General features: G+C 37.0%; 1 protein-coding gene across 1 annotated transcript; it reads right to left on the bottom strand.

Moving 5' to 3' along the window:
- Positions 1–235: 235 nt before the first annotated feature.
- Positions 236–22214, bottom strand: LOC140239477 (uncharacterized). Its single transcript, XM_072319312.1, has 10 exons — positions 21932–22214; positions 21146–21393; positions 14482–14584; positions 12633–12782; positions 11218–11274; positions 7967–8116; positions 3809–3967; positions 2794–2830; positions 1513–1583; positions 236–483 (listed from the first exon to the last, which is right to left on the bottom strand). Exons 1-10 carry the CDS (start codon positions 22212–22214, stop codon positions 236–238), a joined length of 1506 nt encoding a protein of 501 aa, XP_072175413.1.

Genomic DNA, 22214 nt, shown 5'->3' on the forward strand with positions numbered 1-22214 from the left:
TCCCAATACATGATAACCGGATATTCGAGATCAGGGGGCCCGTTTCATAAAACTTGTCATCAGTGACAAGTTGTCATAGATGTGACAAGCTAATGAAATCCTTGCATCTGGTTGGCTGAGAGCAAATTTGTCATAGAAATGTGGCAGTTGTCACTGATGACAAGCTTTATGACACGGGCCCCAGATTGTGCACAAGCTTTTGTCATTATCATTTTTTTTTTCTCACTGCTCAGTGTTAAGACGTTTGGGCCTCAAAGATTCCGTTAGCTTTCTCAACCATATTATCGTCAGCAACCCGCAGCAGCTTCCGAAGGACCTCAAGGAAGGCTTTCTTGCAGTCATCGTCATCCGTTTCTTCCAGGATGTTGTCCACAAAGATGATTCTGTCGGGCACACCTCCTAGGCCAGTTATCTGCTCTTTCATTCTGTTGTCTCCCGCATCTCCTTCATTTCTGCGCGTCACCACGAAGACAGGAGGGAAAGCTGCGGAATGCATCGATAATGATTATAATCATGATTTTCAAAGCATGAAAATGAGTACAATAATTATTTTTCACATCAAGAGTTATGAAAACGATAATTCTACATACAGAAGGGTGTCATTAATCTTTGTGATCCCTATACATACCTGAGGAAACTTATTTCATACAGGGCATCAAGGCTTTTCGGTAGTTCTCTTTTTCATTTTCATGTACTGTTTGATACAACAAATGTGAAAACTCTAAGTTTGTTTGTTTGAATTATGTCTTCGATTTCATTATGATTTATTTTTGTTTGTGTTTTTTGTAACCACTGATCTTTTATTGGAAGAATAAGCAAAACAAAATACATGATATAGGATCTTTTTTTATTTATGAGGGCTTACTAATTGTAAAGTAATGTATTTATTCACAAGGCAAGCACTAAACACCTTGGAAACACACCGAAAAAAACCCTACACTACTCCCCCTTAACGTCCTGTGACAATGTCTACACCTGCTTTCATCTGGTGATCATTGAAAGGAAAAAGCATTTCGTTTCAATTAAGACTGCTACATTATAAGAAACACTTATACGTTACAAACGTTTACCATGATTACTATACTCTGCACAAAACTTGATTTATCTGCTTATCCAAACAGATTTTGACTCGGATAGAAGTCCAACATAATTGAAAAAAAAAGTGCCGGCTTATTCCATACACACAGTTCTGAAATAGAAACAAAAAAAAAAACACCAAAATAAATGTGCACAAACAATATCCTGCGTATGTGCTTGTGAAGGAGATTGTGTGGACATGGTGTGGAGATTGGAGATCATTTTATATGTGTATTTGTGTTTAATAATGCAAAATATACGAAGAACTGAAATCAACGGTCTCTGAGTAAATTTTGTGATACTAGATGAGACAGCATTCAGTGCACCGCATGCACTTCATATCTTAAAGAGATACATCCATACCGCAGAGAAGCAGAACATTATCATAATTTTGGACTAAAAGAGCGCTCAGTTTGTGAGATACATTGTACTTACAAAGTCGTTGCTTGATGTCCTTGATAAATTGTCTAAATGTGGACTCATACTGTTGGATGTCTTGATTTCGGCTGAAACAGAACAATTTGAAATGATGTTTAGTATCGATTTGCCTGAATTTCTATTTGTCAAAGAACGGTACAACTTACATCATGTCATGAACAATCATATCAGGAAAAAAAAGATGGTTTGAACTTACCCATACAAAACATGTAATGGACAAGTTTTTCCTCACTGACATACTGAAAGCTAAATTTTAGACACGAAAACACTGTGCTTAAACTTTTAATGAATTTTGTAATCCTGTAGCCGTGACATAATTATAAACTTTTACCAGTTACATTTAAATCTTCTAGCTCCAATCACACACATGTCATTCATGCCAAAATAATAAAATTGATTCGTTCTGAACTGTCAGACATAATGATTGTGCGCATAATATGTAGTGATATATATGTATATATGTATATGTATATATATATATATATATATATATATATATATATATATATAAAGAGTCTCAAGTACGCCATGGATCCACCGATTACAATTTTTTTCTTTTTGATTTGGTAACCGTTGGATTCATGGCGTACTTGAGACTCTTTCTTCTAATAATTACAACATTCGAAGTCCAACACGTGGAAAGTTCCAAGATGAACATAATATATATATGTATATATGTATATATATATATATATATACATATTAAACATATACACATACATTATGCATGCATATGTGTATATATATATATATATATATATATATATATACATGTAAAGGATAGATTAAATCACAAGCTTACATGCCAATCATTCTTATTGTCTGGATCACAGGACATGATTGAATGGTTGGACTGGCAGCGAGAAATGAGCTGAAGACCCGTCTCGGGCACAGCGATTTAACGAAATTGTCCAATTTATACATATCATGTGTCATAGAAGTTTATCTTTGTTGAACGTCACCCCTCTGAAGTGGAGCATATAATCTAATAGACGCGTACATCTACACTGTTCTTATCCAACGAATGCATTCATCCAGGAAATGCATGTTGTTCTAGCACAAAACAAAACAGAAAGAAAACGGAAAGATGCTGACGAATTTTCTTTCGTGGCCCACATCAAGGATATTGCTTCTCTACAGCAACAGTTGTTTTTTTTATATCCCTCGGCATGTAATATTTCCAGTCGAAATATTTGTTCTGTGATCATGGAGCAAATGGTGAACTCAGAAACATATGATGGCTGGAATGACAGAGGTTCAAGAAATGAAGATACTCACCCCATAACAACAATTGGGCAGCAAATCTTATCGGCCACTGTGGGTAGGTGAGATACAATTGTCGGAAAACAATTCACCCAATTTGTTAACACCTTTGTCTAATACAACGCGGAAAATATCCATTTATCTTTCAATATCTACAACAAATCTGGGCATAAAAGGCTCTAAATCGACAGCACAAAATTCCTTATCCACTAAATTTAAGGTATAACTCGAGCCAAAAAGAGGACAGTTGCAATTTTTTAAACCTTGTATAAAACATTTTTAAAGAGCATATTAGAGAAACTCAAAGTGGATTCCATGAAAATCGGCTTTGAAATGGCTGAGATATGAAAAAATATAAGACAAAGTGATCCTAATGAAAGGTCCTAATGAAAGGTGGGTCCCACCTTTTATGAGGAGCCCTTTGTTTTTCATATCTCAGCCATTACAAAAACCAATTTTCATCAAATTAACATTGAATTCCTGTCAGAATTGTATATTTAATAAGAGCTTTCTCGTTATCTCACAAAAAAGTTGGAAACTTAAAGCTAATCTCAACCAAAAGTGTAGGTCCTACCATCCGTTCAACTATTTTATTTTGATTTGTCTTTCCGTTTTAAGATATTAATTATGATGTCGACATGGTTAACGCAATCGAACGAAAAAAAAGAGTCATTTTTAACAAAACACCGACGGATACACAGACAGATAGAGTGGTAAAATTATTTATACAAATATATTGTAGTACTCTTTGTGTTTTATAAACCTCCTAATCTATATAAACCATCATTTGAGAGTATTACTTGGCGTAAAATAATTTTGATAATGAAAGATAATATGACAATGAGCGATATTCATTTTTCGTTAACTATTTTTTTGGGGGGGGGGGAGCAGGGGAGTTGCTGATTTAATGAAATCCCATTATTTTGCTTTTACAACAGTTATGAAGGTTAACATAGACTTGATATTGATTCTTGTCTTTCATATCTGCTCAGTTCTCTAGCAGGTCTCTATTGTAGACGGATTGACTTACGCATTCTAGTGACCACTTCTGACACTTCATTGCGAGAATTCGGCAGATCAATGGTATCTTGAATGGAGATGTTGTCAGTGATTCGATAGAAGTTTGATCCCGTTGTGACTCCTTGGCCGTCAGGTTCTGGTGTCCCCGTTTCAATGGAAGGATACTCATCTGTTAAAAGTAACACATCGAAATAGACGCGATAAAAAGGGATTACCTAGTTAGCACGTGGACGTTTTCTGAACGGTCTTGAAACGTCCCAAGTTCATTATTTGAACGTTTTGTGAAAACGTTTTCAGAATGTCTTTTTTTCGAAGGTTTTCGACGTATTTAAAACGTTTCAAATAGACATTATGCAAACGCTTTTTAAAAAACCAATAAAAAACCTTTCGGAATTTCGAAGGACGTGCAGAAAACCTTTTGGAGTCAGAGACGTTAGTAAAACCTTTTACATGTTTTAATAATATTCAAAACATTCTGTGGACGTTCTGCGGACGTCAAGAAAACCTTTGAAAACCATCTAGAACGTAAAAAAAAAAAACACGCTTTAAGAACATCTCAAAAGTGTTATGATCCGTTCCAGAACGTTTAGAGAACCTTTCAAATCCTTTTAGAACGTCCATAATGTTTAGTTCTTTTATTGAGTATTGAAATATAATAGTTACCAGATTATACAGTCACAATCTGCAATTGATATACTCTAATCCTAATCCTATATAATCCTACACTAATCTGTTCCTAACTTCCTACCACCTATACTACATTATATTACCTAGTGATGATGATGAATCTGTATCACGTTCTTTTACATACCAGCAAAATGTTGTAATGTATTAAGACATGGTTACTAAAATTAGACCACATACCAAATCTAAAATTTTCTTATTTGAAAATTCATAAGTAGGCATGAATATTCACGATAAAGAAATCAATGACAAACACGTAGCGGACCAACAAAAAACGTTTTTTAAACGTTCATTAAAGACGAAGTCGACTTAGCAGAACTCATGAAAACGTTTTGTTAAAAAAAAACAAACTTTGCTTTGCGGTAAATGCTAAGTCCCAACTTTGACGTTGTATGTACGTTTTAAAACGTCCATTTTATACGAAGACCTACGGAACCTTTAAAAAAAAAAAAACGTTTAGGAAATTTTCTGAAAACGTTTATGTGTTTGCTGAGTAGCGAAATCGATTGGGTTGCCAGCTCTAACGACACATATTCATCTCATCAAGTGACCTATGATTAATTATTGTGAAGATCATGATAATCATGCCCATAGGGCATGGCGCATTCCTGTCAAATTAAAGTGTCCTCACAGAGTAACATACATATCTTACCCCTGTTTAGTATTCTGAACATGCTCAATGAACGTGAAACGAAATGAAGGCTTCTTTAAAACTCTATGAGGACGAGTCCCGAGTATACTCGGGCAGGTGTCTATGGAAAATGCGCGTCGTAGCAAAATCAGCCCGTCCTCAACGAGTCAACTGATAGGGTAGGTTTGATTATTTTAAAGTTTGTTACCCGAGCGTAGACATATACACACATACACACACTCACACACGTATACACACACAGTGATGATTTGGATAATCATAGCAAGAGACATAATGGGTCTATCCAATTGATAACTTTTGATCTCTCCTTATTCCTTTTGTTCAGCTCTGCGTTATGAACGCTGTAATTCTATAACACGTCTCTTTTAAAATACAGTAGCTGCAAAACTATAAAAGTATGAAACAGAGCGCTGAAATGAGATGTCGTAATCGATAGACTTAAATGCATACAAACACACACACACACACACACACACACACATACACAAACAGGCAAATAAACACAACAAATGACAGATCTGCTCACCAACAGTTATATCACACACAATTGTGACAATGGAAAGGGGTTAGCAAATTGGGTGACGTTTTTATCCCAAAAGTTCACTAATCCGCAAATAGTATACGATTCGTTAATCCGAAAGCAAAAAAGAAGGTGCGTACCCAGTGGCGTACCCCGGGTCAAGACCTTGAGGGGGCACCTCGGGGAAAAGTAATTTTGAGGGTGTGTATACTTGTGCGTGCGTGCGTGTGTGCGTGTGTGCGTGCGCTGTACGTCAGTCTGCAAACTAATAAGGTCTTTTAGACATTACGGAATGTGATACATTCCACAGCACAGTCATTGGGCAACATTTCCTTACATGGATTATGGAAAGACGGTGTGAAACGACAATTACTGGCAGCAGCATCAGGAGAATTGCACAACAATTAAATGCGAGTGAGCTTGAAAATTTTGACATTTTACAGTCCCAAAATTGTCGTTTGTTGCTATATTTTTCGCTTTCGAAACTAAGGTGCGCGCACCGGACGCAACTGCTGGCAATTGCTGACAGCAACATCAGGAGAATGGCAAAACGATTTAATGCGAGCGAACGACGCGAGCGAGCTTGAAAATTTTGACATTTTTACAGTCCAAAAACTATCGTTTTTAGCTATATTTTTCGCTTTGGAAATTAAGGGGGGCGCACCGGATGCAACTGCTGGCAATTACTGGAAGCAACATCAGGAGAACGCTATAACTATCAAATGCGAGCGAGCGAGCGAAGCAAGCAAGCTTGAAAATTTTGACATTTTACAGTCCCAAAACTGTCGTTTGTAGCTATCTTTTTTTCGCTTTGGATATTAAGGGGAATAGGGCGCAACTGCTGGCAATTACTGGCAGTAACATCAGGAGAATGGCATAACGATTAAATGCGAGCGAACGAAGCGAGTGAGCTTGAAAATTTTGACATTTTACAGTCCAAAAACTGCCGTTTGCAGCTATATTTTTTCGCTTTGGAAATTAAGGGGGGGGGGGTGCGCACCGGGCGCAACTACTTGCAATTTCTGGCAGTAACATCAGGAGAATGGCAAAACGATTGAATTCGAGCGAGCGAAGTGAGCAAGCTTGAAAATTTTGACATTTTACAGTCCAAAAATTGCCGTTTGTAGCTATATTTGTTCGCTTTCGAAAATAAGGGTGGTGGGGGCGCCCGGTGCACCCCCCTGAATCCGCCATTGGTATAACTAGGGTGTCGGTTTTACATGTTCATGATTGGGGGAGGTATGACTAGCGAGGGGGCGTCGAAGTGACTGAGCGGGAGAAGGATGTCCATCATCTGCACTTTAGAGCATCCCCTAATTGTTTGTGTTTGTGTGTGTGTGTGTTTGTGTGTGTTTTATATACATGGAAAAGTTAGGCAAATAATAGCCAAGGTCAAGTCTTATTATTGGCAATGCAAGGCATTTAGTATGTAAAGCAACACTGCAAAATCAATGATCTAGCTTTGATATAACGAAGCGTAAGGTACAAAGGTGTACATTCTACATCAGATTCCGCAACATTTCCGTTCGGATGTTCTGAGTAGATACACTGCGCACATCCTGCTTATATTCAGAATACCAACCAGGGGGTATTTCATCAACGTTTGTTAGCGCTGACAACTTGAATCACCATAGTAACAGTCAGTGACCAGAGCATCTCAGCCAATCAAAACCAAGGATTTTGCTGAAATTGTCAGCGCTGACAAACGTCGATGAAACACACCCCAGGAATCACACTGAATCACAATCTTTTGTTGGCTCCGGGCTTTTTGAACAAGGTTTCACTCTACATGTATATAATTCTTTAATTATCGTTAAAAGAAATCTTAGAAAAATTAAATTTTTCTTGATCAATCTTTCATGTCGATTTCAAAACCAGTTTACTAACCTTTGAACTACCATTTTGGTCAGTTTTTTTCTTTTTTCTTTCTTTTTTTTTTACCAGCGGATGGGGGGGGGGGGGGGGGCACGTGCCCTCCTTACGTACCGTACTCTATCCTAACGGCAATAATTTCATTTTCGAATTAACGGACCTTTCGAAATTGAACCCTTTTATTTACATTTTCGGAATAAGGAACCTACGGAATAACGAACAACATTTTGATATTTGGAGTAACGAATCTTGCCTGGAAATAACGAAACTCGTTTCATTTCCGGATTAACGGACTATCGGAAAAACGAGCCATCGAAATAACGATACTTATTTCTTTTATGGTTAACAAACCCTCTGCTACGTGACTGTAACCGGTAATTTCTAGGTGTGATAAGGTGACTGGGCAATTTTTTTTTTCACCTTTCACAACATGGACTCACCTGTCACGCTGTAAATGAGGCTCTTGGCGAATGAAGATCGCCCGGCACCTCCCACGCCGTACACAGCCAGAAGTGTCTTCTTCGGCAAACTTGTTAGTACCACCATTGCGTATGCGCCTGGTTTGTAGTCTTTTATGTTCTTCCGTGTCTCTGAGTATACATGATGCAAACCATGTAAGAAAGTAGCGTTACGACGACGGTCCAATGTGTTGCGCCATGAGCATCTATTCATGATGGATACCGGCGCATTACAAGTGTTCATATTATTATTATTATTATTATTATTATTATTATTATTATTATTAATCTGTTAACTAACACTATAGACCCTTCTTTGCCAATACATTATATATATATATATATATATATATATATATATATATATATATATACATATTTATATTTATATATACAAAATATAATATATATATATTTATATTTTATATACACAAAATATTATATATATATATATATATCATACTTGAGTGATGAAGGACAAGCAATTGCACTTTTCGGCCTTATGAATGTTTTCATAATTGCAGCTGCCATGACAGTTAGGATAAAGAGGTCAGTCTATACATGATCTCTTCAGTGTCGTTCCTTCAAGGTTTTTATTTCTATTTCAGAAATTGAACTTAGTCTTGTAACAGGGAATTCAAGTGTGTGGTGTATGTCTTAAGTGAGATCTATCACTAGGCGTCATTTTTATTTCACTCCCGTGGAATGTCACCAGATATGATCCCCCTTTATTGTGGTACAACAACGAATGGGATACTACGAAATATTCAACAGAGCAATGTGAAAACTATCATAAAAGTATAGTAAAGTCATTTCCAGCATTCTAAAACGTTCTACGTATATCATGACCATGAATTAAGAAATGAACGTTCTTTGATGGCAACGTAGATTCTTAGAGCTGTGTGTGTGAGTAATGCAATAGAAAGAAGTAAGCTGGAGAGTATAGACAAAGTACATGAATTAGAGCGCATGTCAAATAACGTGGATGATTTACAAACAAATACAATTGAAGAGAATCGAAATTCACAATGTGACTGAACATGAAGACTTAGGAACACACTTGGATTGACGAGGAGATGCTAACATTACGAGTTAGTTACAAACGTTCAGAAGTAGAACAAGACTATCTTATGGCACTAGTGTCTAAAAAATAAGATTGGAAATCAACCTTTGAAATGTTGTCACTCCTCCAGACTTTGTAAAGTGTAAAATGTAACACTCAAAATGTTAAATTTAGCACTCAAAATGTTAAACTACCATTTCAGAAATGGTAAATTCAATATATTGAGTGTAAAATTTTACATTTACAAAAGGGTTGGAGGAGTAAAAACATTTTAAATGTTGATTTACAATCTATGTGTACAGGTTGAATTGAAATTATTTTTTATAGCACTACTCTATCAAAGCAATTACAAAAATGTGAACACTGGACGGTAAACAATACAGGACTATGATGTGTCAAGAGAATCTTTTCATTAAATTTCCGGAGTTGGTTTAGTAACCTTGCAGACTGAAATGACATGAGTAGTTTATTCCATTTCTCACTGCAGCTGTTATATGAACGTTAAACAGTTTGACGATATGGAAAAGATTAGCGGAGTATTAAAACTCGAATTGGACTGCCAGTCTTATAAGCGATTCTATTTGCCAGCTCCGTACACTTGAATAGCAAACTCTTGACCTAGGCGATACCCTGTTGAACTTACTCCATAACTGTAATCTAACAAAGAAAACACTCGGCCGAGGGAGATTGCAATTTCCACTCTATTTTTTGAGATATGTCTTCCAAATGAAACAATCCAAGATCATCAAAATTATGATTACTCCTTTAATACGAAAATTGCGTTTATAGTAAACCTCTAAATAATAATTTTGCATTCTAGTTTGATTTGATTTGATTTGATCTATTCTCTGTATACCTTTTTTTTTCAAATCCATCTAGTTTCAAAATAACAGTAGTATGAAAATTTTGACCAATTTTGGACAATTATCATCATTTTCATCAGCTATAAATTACATCCTCAATATAAACACAAGAGTTACATCTTAATTTGCATACAGAACCATTGCTAAAAATAAGCACAAAGTTTGAATGTTTGACAACCAATAACGATTAATATGCATGACAATGAAGAAAAACAAGAGGTTCCAACATGATGCTCGTGGAATAAAGGTTAGGGAAAGAGGGAGAGAGACAGGGGGGGGGGACGTATGATAAAAGACATCCTGGTACTAGTCTTGCCAGATCAACTCGACATACTTACATACCCAGACACAGACATACATGGACATAATTATACATTATTGTAAGTTACAATGATGTATTCACCTAATATGTAGTGTTGCTGTTGTCATGTAATATTGCATTGAAGTCACATTGAAAAGAGAGAGAGAGAGAGAAGAAATAGAAAACAAAAAACAATCATCTGCGAAGAATATCATTCTATGAAGTCAATCGCCCTTTCAGAGCATAGAGGACCATGTTGTGCTCAACATAACATGAATAATGAACAAAAGAGGAAAAAATAATCCCAGTATTAAGATTAGAGGAGCATAGTACACTGCAGGTGCATCTGCACGTGCAAATATGCAGAAAGAAAAAACATCATAAGCAAACGGTTCACCTGGTATCTTGAGATCATGGCAAATGAATGACCAAAAAGAAATGCAAATTGTGCTAGTTTCTTCACACAAGTCACATAAACTGCAGTTTCAAAAACGCTAAGTAAAGTTTGCCTTCCAGTATTGAGAAATAAAACGTGACACTGGCCTGACGATTTTTGTCTTGTACAGAGTGGGATCTCTTATAATTTTACTAATTATCTAAAATGTATTATAATCAACATAGGTTTTGACAACTTAGTATTATTATGAAGTTCATGCGCATTCACACACAGCAAGATACATCATGCACGATTCCAGGCACAGTATTTTCCACTTTTCCCCCTCTTTTCACTACCACATTCTCAGGCCACAATCATTTCAAGCATAGGCTTACAGTATGCGGTCTGATGAATTTCCCCTTCACGAATACTGCTTCTATTTGACATCGTTGATAATAGATTTGCAAATTCTGTTTATATTGTAAATTGTGTTGTCAGCAATGGTGAAAAATAATTATCAATGATCTTATTTGGTATTGAAATGTTGAAAAATGCGGTAATAAAACCATTCAACAACCAAACAAGGTAAATATCAAATATCTCTATCCGCAGAAACATACATAATCCTACCTTGTAGTTGATTACCGGCCTGATTTTGGCTGACTTCGATGTAATGCTTGGAACTCGCTGATAATGAAGATATAGATATCGAATATGCCGGTTTTAGCTATGTTGTGTACGATTTCCAACAAGTTAAGAGAGGACAAGAGAGTGTAAACGACATATTTGCTTTTAACATATTTTTCACGATATAATCTTTGATATTATATAACACAAACAATAATAGATAGTCCTTTTCCTGTTAAGGTTATCATAACAGTATTCAAATACGTAAAATATTATAGTGAATATTACAGTTATTGCGAATGGGCAATATATTTATAAACAAAATGACAAATCGCCGTTATTAACAAATAATCATATTTCCACAAGCAAAAGGAAGCCAAACAATCCCCAATTCTCCTATTTACAATAATATGAATCATAATACAGATATTAACTATTTTTAGTGGCACGGATTTACTATAAGTATATTTTGTCAAGAGGTGATTCCTCAAAAGTGTGGACGAAGGTTGAATTATACTCCCTAGTTTTCGCTATACTGTTCTCGCTCCCACCCCACCTCCTATCCACACACACACTGCTCTAAGACGGATTATTGGCCTTAGGAATATTCCATAGATAGACGAAGGAGGAAGATGAAAATTGACTCCTCCCCCACCAAACAAACAAACAAACAAAACAAGAAAACCTTTGACTTTAAAGGCGGTTCCACGCGAGGTTCTACTCATCTGGACAGGAAATTTATTTGCCCTCACCCAATCAACCGAGCGCTCCCCCTCCCAATTGCATATTAAACAAAAACAAAAACAAACAAACAAACAAACAAACAAACCAGTAATTAGCATCTTTGCATTAACCATATTAGCAGAGATGCCAAGTTCAAAAAACTTTTCTGAGTGAGATTTTTATGACTCGGCGTCTCGGCGTTCGCGCGCATGCGCACACGAACGAGGAGGGTGTCCCCCTCCCATGGTAGGGAGCTTTTTTAAATTATTAGCTCTTAATGATGCGATCTGGTGCATACTTAAGTGACTATTTTTTACTAATTTTGAAAGGCAAAAGGGAAATATACCTTCAATTGCAACTATCACTTTAATCCTTTGAGCTATGCTCCTTATTTTTGGCCCAAATTGCAGACTTCACCAGATGCGTGAGAAAAATGGGTGCCATGCGTGAGATCGTGAGACAGACCCTAAATGCTTGAGTCTCACGCAGAATGCGTGAGACTTGGTAGCTCTGTATTAGTATACTTGGTTCAATAGAAAAACTGACATACAAAAGTCAACTGTAAGCTCAGGTGTTTACTAGCTGAGCTGAATGCAAAACCTCCTTTGTAGCATGTTGGATCGGTCGAGAAATCGGCCAAGCCAAATGCTCCTGACCCTAGTGTTTACGTGAAAAAAAAAAAACTCTCTTTTTACCTCTCCATTTGCGATAGAAGAAAAACGCAAGAGCAATAACGAGCACCACAGCAACGACAAGAACCACAATGCCAGCGATGTACCCCTCCACTGATGGGCCGGCAGACAGAGTAGCCATGGTACCAGCAGCAACAACAGGCTGTTGAGTTCCTGTCAAAATATTTGAGTAAAATTTTCTTGCCGATTGATATCAAGTAACAAATTAACACAGGTACAATAAATTATAGCATTCCTGCATCCCTAACGATAGACGTCTTCTTGATCCAAGTGAGCGAGCGCGCCGGAAAAGTGTGTGTGTGTGTTTTTTGTTTTTTGTTTTTTGTTTTTTGAGGGGGGGGGGGCAAAGTCTCGACGGAGGCACATTATTTGACGGTGTGAAATCCTCGGAAAGGGGACGAAGCGACCGAGCGGGGGGACCACGGTTGGGACTTTTTGTAAAAACAGAGAACAAATTCGCGTTTATATAGCATCTAAAAGCAAATTTCTGGGAAATTAAACATAGTAAAAAAATAAGTGCGAAGGAGTATGATCATAACATAGGGGGGATACATTTATGTGACGGTGTAAGATCCTCGGCGGGAGCGAAGCGACCGAGCACGGGGAGGGTGTGGGAGGGGGATACCCCCCTCCCACGGTAGGGACTTTTTGTATAAACAGAGTACAAAAGTTGTTTTTATAGAGCATTTAGAAACAAATTACTAGGAAATTACACATATTGAACATTTTTGGGAAGGACTACGATTATAACATACGGGGGTACATTAATGTGACGGTGTGAGATCCTCGGCGAGAGAGCGAAGCGACCGAGAGGGGGGAGGGTGTGAGAGGGGGGATACCCCAACCCCCTCCCACGGTAGGGACTCTTTGTAAAAACAAAGTGTAAAAGTCGCGTTTACAGAAAATTTTAATTCAAATTTCTAGGGAGTTAAACGTAGTAGAACAAACATCACTGCGAAGGAATATCATCATACTTATGAAAACTGTTCATTTTACTATATACTATAAGTACGGGCAGAGCGTGCGAGCGACTTCCACTCTGCCATTCGTCTGAAATGTATTCATTAAAAGCTTAAACGTGATTGCAGTGTTTGAGCAGTAAGATTATTCTTATATTGCTAACAAGCATAGAAAAAGGGAAAATGTAGGTTTATTAAAGGTATGTTTCAGGGGGCACACTCGAGGACGCGAGGCTATGCCGTCTATACAATAGATTTACTCAAAAGTAAATATCAGTGTATAGATATTATAATGTATATTGATAATGAATTATGATTTTACACCCCAAAAAATTGCATTTTCAGTTATGAAATTGACAACTTTTAGACAGTGTTAAACATGAAAAGTGCCTTTATTGGTTTTTTTTTTTTTATAATAATTAATTATTTGTTAAAAAATGACAGGGCCCTTCCCAATAACGGCACTGTTATTACCACTTCGACCATCCGATCCCAGTAAGTGTTCCGTGAACTACCGAAAAAAATCAAACTGTTCGTTGAAAGTAATTTACAGGATCCTAATAGTTGCAGATTAAAGAAGTCTCTAAATTATGATCGACTATCAAAAAACAATAAAACCTACCTAACATGAATCTAAAACACATTGACTGGAAAGGGATTCAAACATACATGTGTGTGGATACTTATTTTGCACACCCGTGAACCACCTGGTCCGTTTTTACACTAGTACTTCATTAGCAAGAAAGCATAGTTTGAAAATGATCAACATTATCTATACCTCCTGAAAACAGACAAGTGATTCTATTATCCGTAGAGTATAATGCTTACCAGCTTGCATACACACATTATACATACATTACATGTGAGGTTACGTAGAGTATGAATATGTTTACCTTGCTGTTGTCGCTCTACAAGTGCAATCATTTGAGTATTCCCCTTCACAGCAACACCTTCTGCCAGGCATCTAAACTCGCGTCCGACTTCGTACCTAGAAACCTGAAAATATGAAAATGTTTATATCAAACGTATGAACTTTGAAATGTATTATTTTTGTATAAGGGGGGGGGGGTAGTGTATCCTGCAAAACAATTGTTGTTTCTTTTGTCTCACTTAATATAACATTCCCTAGATATGTAGATTTTTAGTATTTCATTCTGGTTTGATTTAATATGATTCTCTTTCTACATTCCCTTTTCGTACAAACATGTAAACAAATTCGATTGAACAAAACCGATATGCAATATGTGAATCTAACAGTGAAATTGCTTGGATAGTTTGATCATCAGGTGGGGAAAATGTTTTGTGTTACATACACCATATGTGTTGAGAGGTCGTGCAGTGAGTTATGTGTATATGGTAGAGAAAGTATAATATTTCGTGGTCATATTTGCTCTTATGCAAAGTTCGCGGTCTTTTCTTAAATGATGAAAGTGTAAAAGGAATAAAAAAACAATGATCGATTCACTGTAATCGCCACCCATGAACTGATTTAATAGTATCTTTACATTGCCTCATACATATTGTATGTTTGTATGTGCACATGCTCGCGTGTGTGCTGTACATGCACAGAGCTTATTTCCTGCTAGTGTGTGATTCGTCGCAGATATCTTTACAGCTGAAAACCAACTCTATAGAAGAGCAAAAAACCACAAAACACACAAACACACACACACACACACACAAATCAATTTAGCAGGAGCAGTCTGTAATCAGAAGGAGATACGACCAGGAAATGACTACAAAAAAAAAAAAGAAGTTTCAGTGAGTAACAACTAATGACTTCATTCCACAGTAGGCATGATAGATCGAATGAAATTTGTAAAACTGAAACAATCCTTATAGAAACAGGCAGTGAACAAGTACGATTTCGTTTTTGCTTTTCACAGGGGCCGCGGAAGCGGGGGGCTTGTAGCCCCCCCCCCCCCTCCCACACTTTTTGATCGTGAAAAAAAATCAAAGAAAAAAAAAGAAAGAAAGGGGAAAAATCGGGGGTAATCACATTACCCGAATTTCTCACAAAAAGTGTACTTCAGATCGCTTTATCTTGATTTCAAAAACGCAAAAGCTCTGTCGACTGGGAGGGGGCATCCCCTTCCCACACCCTCCCCCTCTACCTCATTAGACTTTGTACATACACACAGATGATGCACGCGCGGAATAAGAGCTAAATGCCGTGATTTTGCTATTTAGTATTAACACTTTCCTGAAAAAAATCTAAATCATTTCCATAAATATGTATTTTTTTAGGGGGGCTGGGGGAGCTAGAAAAAAATCCAAGTATTGCACCAAAAGTTTGCACCAGATCGCTGAATTTCAGGTCTGAAAATGTAAAATCACCTTCGTGTATAGGAGGAGAAATATCCCTTTTGTATATACACCCTCGTGAGCCTGCCTTTTCTATTTGATTGCTTAACAGACAACATTCATGAAATCAATTGTAACAATAAATTTATACAAGAAGTTTATTCATATGCCACCACTTTATAGGCAAATTATTCAATAATAATCCACACCAAAATATCCTGTTATCCCTTAAACAAGTAGGGCCGTTTCAAGTCGATAAAAGACGGAAAACATGCATCAAATTGCACCATTTACAACATAAAAATGCAAAAAGTTCTCACCGTGGAAGGGGGACCACCCCCTCCCACCCCCCCCCCCCCCGTTCCCTAAGCTCGCACGGACTCGGTCGCTTCGCTCCCTGGCATAGTAACCACCGCCGTCCCAATATCACAAGGTCATTATCCAGGCTACGCCGGTACGTGTAAGCGGGGGTTCAAGACTTTATAGGCAAATTGTTCAATTATAATCCACATCAAAATATCCTGCTACCTTAAAAAAGTGGGGCCGTTTCAAGGCGATAAAAGACAGAAAACATGAATCAAATTGCACCATTTACAACATAATAATGCAAAAAGTTCTCACCGTGGGAGGGGGAACATCCCCCTTCCCTCCGCTCGCTCGGGCTCGGTCGCTTGGCTCCCTCGCATAGTAGGCCTAACCGCCGCCCTCCCAAGATCAGAAGATCATTATCCAGGCTACGCCGGTGCGTCTAAGCGGCATGGGGGGGGGGGGGGGGGGTTGACCTTGATACACCCCCCCCCCCGGGCTGCGCAGCCCCCCCCCCCCCCCCCGAAAAAAAAAAAAAAAAAAAACTGAAAAACGTTCCGCGGCCCCTGTTTCATACATCCTTATGGAGCAACATCAACAAGTCGTTCCTAACTTGTTTCATATCTTCTTTTCTTGCAGACAGAAAAACATATGCGATCACGTAGACACACACATAAACACACGCACACACACACACATATATATATAATAAAGCGCATGTCTTAGAAACAAGACACCTGTTTGGTGTCTTGTTTCTAAAACATGCGCTTTCCTCGCCAGGATAAAGCGTTTTAATGCCATTTAGGTTTTAAAGGGATAGTACAGTTTTGGTTGAGATAAGAATTTGGGCTTTTAAAAGTTTTGCAAGATACCAGAAAACACTTATGATATAGCACAGAGCATACCATTTTAAGAGCATTTCAAAGTTTATTTGATGAAAATCGGGTTTGGAATAACTGAAACATCCAAAAACAAACTAAAACAAAGCGATCGTTCCAAAGTGTGGGTCCCACACTTTATTAGAATCGCTCTTTTTGGATATCTCAGCCATTTCAAAACCAATTTTTATCAAATAAACGTTGAATTCCTCATAGAATTGCATGCTCTTTCATATTTCGTATGAGATTTCTTATTATCTCACCTAAAAATGTTAGAAACCTGAAATTAGGTCTCAGCCATTACTGTACAGTCCCTTTAATCTCATATATACACATAGACTAAACTTGACATTATACGCGGTGATAATAGTGGCTGGGATTTTCTGGCCATTATTAGTATAATGGTGAATCAAGATTTTATGCGTTTTGGACAGGAAATAAACCATATTATTTCTATTGCTCGTTCTTCGCAATAAAATAGAAAAACAAAGGCGATGAAGTGCAACTGATATTTCTGTAATCCATGAAATCAATCCAATACCACACTCACCAAACTAAATTGCAATTAGGACCTTTTTTCATCAATAGAAAGCGAATGGACAATCCCTTTAGGGCTGGCAGTTTAACGTACATTTCTGCCTGGTGGTAAATTAAATCAGAAATGGATGTGTTCCCTGGGCATGCATGTCAAGGTGCGGATCCAGGAATTCCGTAAAGGGGGGAGGGGGTGGCAAACAATATTTCTGGTGCTACTTTTCATTTCATTCTTTTTCTTTATGTTTCTTGTGTTTTAACAACAAATAAAGAGGGTTTTATATATATATATATATATATATATATATATATATATATATATATAACTATTTGTGTATGTGTGCATGTGTATTTGAGTAATAGTTAGTCCATGTGTTGGACATTAATAATTATGAAAAATAGAATAGACTTCAAGAAATGTAACATGCTGTCAATACCAACAGATTACTTGAAGAAAATGACATTTTCAGACTTCCTGCCCTTTGTCGGATGATTTTGGTTTTGTTTTTCAAAGTCACATTACAAAGGGCAGGGGGGGGGGCGAAAATTTTTGTGTTCTTCAAATAAACTGTTGGTATAGACAGCATAATACATTTCTTGAGTTCTGTTTTATTGTATAATATTACCTTTATGTACATATGTCTGGCATTTCTTGTTGGGTATAAATAAATACTGTTATCAAAAGCGAAAAAAACTTTTAATAAAAAGATGAAAGAAGTTCTTTATTTGTATATTTGAACTTGCAACTTGAAAAGCATTAATATCAGTCACTTTTAATATTTTCAACTCATGAAACAATGGATCTGTGTTAGCAAAATAGGATGATCCTGTCCAAATGTGGACTGCACTTTTTTTGTAATAATAAAGTAAGATTAACATTAGTCTTACCACAATTAGCCCACATGATATTACAATGGGATGTATATGGTAATGCATGGTATTGTATTTCAAAATATAGCGTTTAAAGGTTAAAAAAAATACTTCATGTCTTGTACATGTATATCGTGGATATCAAAATCTCTTCTTCGTTCAATCAATAGGAAAAATAGGCTATATTATAAATTCAAAATGGAAAAAACTGAGAAGTCAAAAGAAAAATATACTTCCTATAGAAATACTTTAACTAAGATTATACGGTTAGAAAAGAGGAAATATTATACGTTTCAATTAAAAAAATATAAACATGATATGAAGAATACATGGAAGGTTTTGAACCAGGCCATGAATATATCGAAAAAGAAATCAAATATTACAACAATAAGATATGGCAACAAAATATATGAAGATCCAAGTGACATAGCTAATATTTTTAACTCTTATTTTTCAATGATTGGGGAGAATTTGGCTAGAAGGGTACCACAGTCAAATACGCATTTTTCAACATTTTTAGGTCAACCAAACCCAAGTTCTATCTTTTTTGTTCCAACTACGAAATATGAAGTTATTGATATTGTTACTGCAATGAATGACAAGCGAAGTGCTGGTTACGATGACATAAGTAATTTTATTTTAAAGGGAATTATATTTTCAATCGCTGACCCACTTTCACATATTTTTAATAGATCTATATCATGTGGTGTTTTTCCTGATTTTATGAAAATAGCTAAGGTTTTCCCTTTATTCAAAAAAGGCGATGGTTCTGATATGAGTAATTACAGGCCCATTTCCTTGCTGTCATCTTTATCTAAAGTTTTGGAAAAATTGATATTTAAAAGAACAATTAATTTTTTAACTTTTCATAACGTTTTTACAAATTCTCAATTTGGGTTTCGTCAAAAACACATTCACGCCCTTTTGAAGTTTATCGACCACGCAGCGCATACTATTGATAATCATTCTCATCTTATTGGTATATTTCTGGACTTCTCCAAGGCCTTTGACACAATAGATCATGAAATCTTATTTTACAAGTTGTCTCATTATGGGATAAGGGGGAAGGCCTTGGAGTGGTTCAGGAGCTACCTGCAAAACCGCAAACAATACGTATCTCTGAACGAGAACGTTTCAAGTCTCGAATTCATTAAGTGTGGCGTCCCACAAGGTAGCTTATTAGGTCCTTTACTTTTTATCATTTATATCAATGATTTTTGCAGATCATCAGACGTGTTGTCATTTATACTTTTTGCTGATGATTCAAATGTTTTCTTTTCACATCAAAATCCAGATGAACTCGTGCACATTGTTAATTCCGAATTAAAAAAAGTGACCCAATGGATAAGAGCTAACAAATTATCTCTTAATCTTTTGAAAACTAAGTATATGTTATTTAGTAACTCTATAGAAATTTTACGTAAAGAGATTATTTTTGATGACATTCAAATAGAACGCGTATCTCATATAAAATTCCTGGGGATTACAGTAGACGATAAATTTTCATGGAGGCCACATATTATTAACATGAGTACAATAATATCACGTAATATTGGAATCATTAATAGACTTAAGTTTCATATTCCGTTGTCTTCTTTGCTGACGTTATATTTCTCTTTAATTTTACCTTATCTTAACTACGGTCTTTTAGCATGGGGTAACGCTCATCAAACTTTACTAGATAGATTACTGGTTTTACAAAAAAAAAGGCACTTCGTGTTATTTGTGGTGTCCCGCCACGTTCCCATACAGATCCATTATTCAGTAAATATAAGATTTTAAAAATCAAAGATTTGTATTTTTTTTCAACTTGGACAGTTTGTTTAATTTCAACACAAATGCACTTCCCTGTATATTCAATTCAATGTTTGCAAGGAATCAATTTTTCCATAATTATCCCACCAGACAATCTTCTGAGTTTCATCTACCTCTTCTGAAAACATTATTGGCTCAGAATACATTTATATACACAGGCCCTAGATTCTGGAATTCATTAAGTAGCGAAATAAACAAGAAAAAGTTGAAATTACGCGGTGCGTAATATATGTCCCCGCCGGAAGTAGCATTTAGTAGCAAAATGTACAATATAGGTAAAAAGATCAAGGTCAAAGGTCAAAGGTTAAAGAATTCAAAGGTCAAAATTCTGTGTAGAAGTTTTGAAGCCCTCACCTAGTGCCATCACATAAAGCAAACGGAATCGAAATCGGGTTAGACATGGCGAAGGAGTAGCATTTTGTAGCCAACGTACAATATAGGTCAAAAATCAAGGTCAAAGGTCAAAGAAGTCAAAGGTCAAAATTCTGTGTAGAAGTTTTGAAGCCCTCACCTAGTGCCATCACATAAAGCAAACGGAATCAAAATCGGGTTAGAAATGGCGAAGGAGTAGCATTTTGAAGCAAAGTGTACAATATAGGTCAAAGGTCAAAGTCAAAGGTCACAACTGAAATTCTGTGTAGAAGTTTCAAAGCTCCCATGTAGTGCTATCATATAAAGCAAACAGAATCAAAATCGGGTTAGAAATGGCGAAGGAGTATTCAACATTTTGATCACACACGGACGCACAGACGGACGGACGGACGGACAGACGGACGGACACACAGACACACACACGTACGGAGCCCGTTTCATAAAAACGGGAAAATGCTTGCTTATCGGGATCTCTCACCTTTAGACCAAGGGACACATTCCAGAAGCCTCCTTCTACTAATGTATCCCTCCTGGCGTACTCCTCGGAGTGCGTCTCTCCCTTCACGCTGGTCCAAGACAGGTGGACGGGTGGACGAACCATACTAACTCGGCACACGATGGGAAACAATTCGAACTCTTCCATCAACTTACCCACCGTGTAGGTACACTCTCCCTCACTTGTTGGCTTGCAGTGGTCCACTGTCGGGTGATGTGGCTCGGCAAGAACTGGTGGGAAAATGGTAATACACAGGGGGATATGTTTCACGAGGGCCGAATAATAGCATATAGGGCCAATCAAGGCAAAGAGCAATTTTCATAGTGTGTTTATGTTTTCTCCCACTTTTAGCATCACAAAGCATACCATATTGCCATTGCAAACACCTATAGTCCTTTAAAACCTGTCTTACAATGGTCCTCACGGTATTTCCACACTTAGATCAATAATTGGTATTATCAAGTATTCTCAGTTTATGAGCTCAACTGCTAACATTTCTTATTTTAATATGACTTACGATTATAGTTGTATAACAGTCCAGTGGCCATTGCCATCACCATTAGCTTAGATCCTGATAGGACTGTGATGGATATGTTTAATATTATTACCTCTCAGAGATATATTTGCATGATAATTATGTATGATATTTAAACGTACATACATACAGACATAAGGCATGTGCTATACGCCTGAAAATATAAACTTGGTATATCCCTTCCTTCAATTCGAATCTTTGAATTTGTGAGCATCATTTCAGCTTTTATTCACCAATAACTGTCAAGTTGATGTAGTAACGGGGAGTGTCTCCATTGACGAAGGCTATTTGACACGAGTACGTGGTTTCGTCCTCCACCGATAAGTTCCGTATCACAAGGGAGAATGATGGCGTCATATCAAGTCTCGGACCCGCGCTGTTGATCACCTCATTTTCAAAATTCTGTATCACGATCGAATCTCCTCCAGTTGAGTTGTGGCGATGCCAATAGACGGCTATCACTGGTTTGCCAACTTCACACGGCAGCTCAACGGTGGACCCCCTCAGACCACTCAT

Source organism: Diadema setosum, chromosome 16 (assembly GCF_964275005.1).
Source record: "Diadema setosum chromosome 16, eeDiaSeto1, whole genome shotgun sequence".
In the NCBI taxonomy this organism is placed as follows: Eukaryota; Metazoa; Echinodermata; class Echinoidea; order Diadematoida; family Diadematidae; genus Diadema; species Diadema setosum.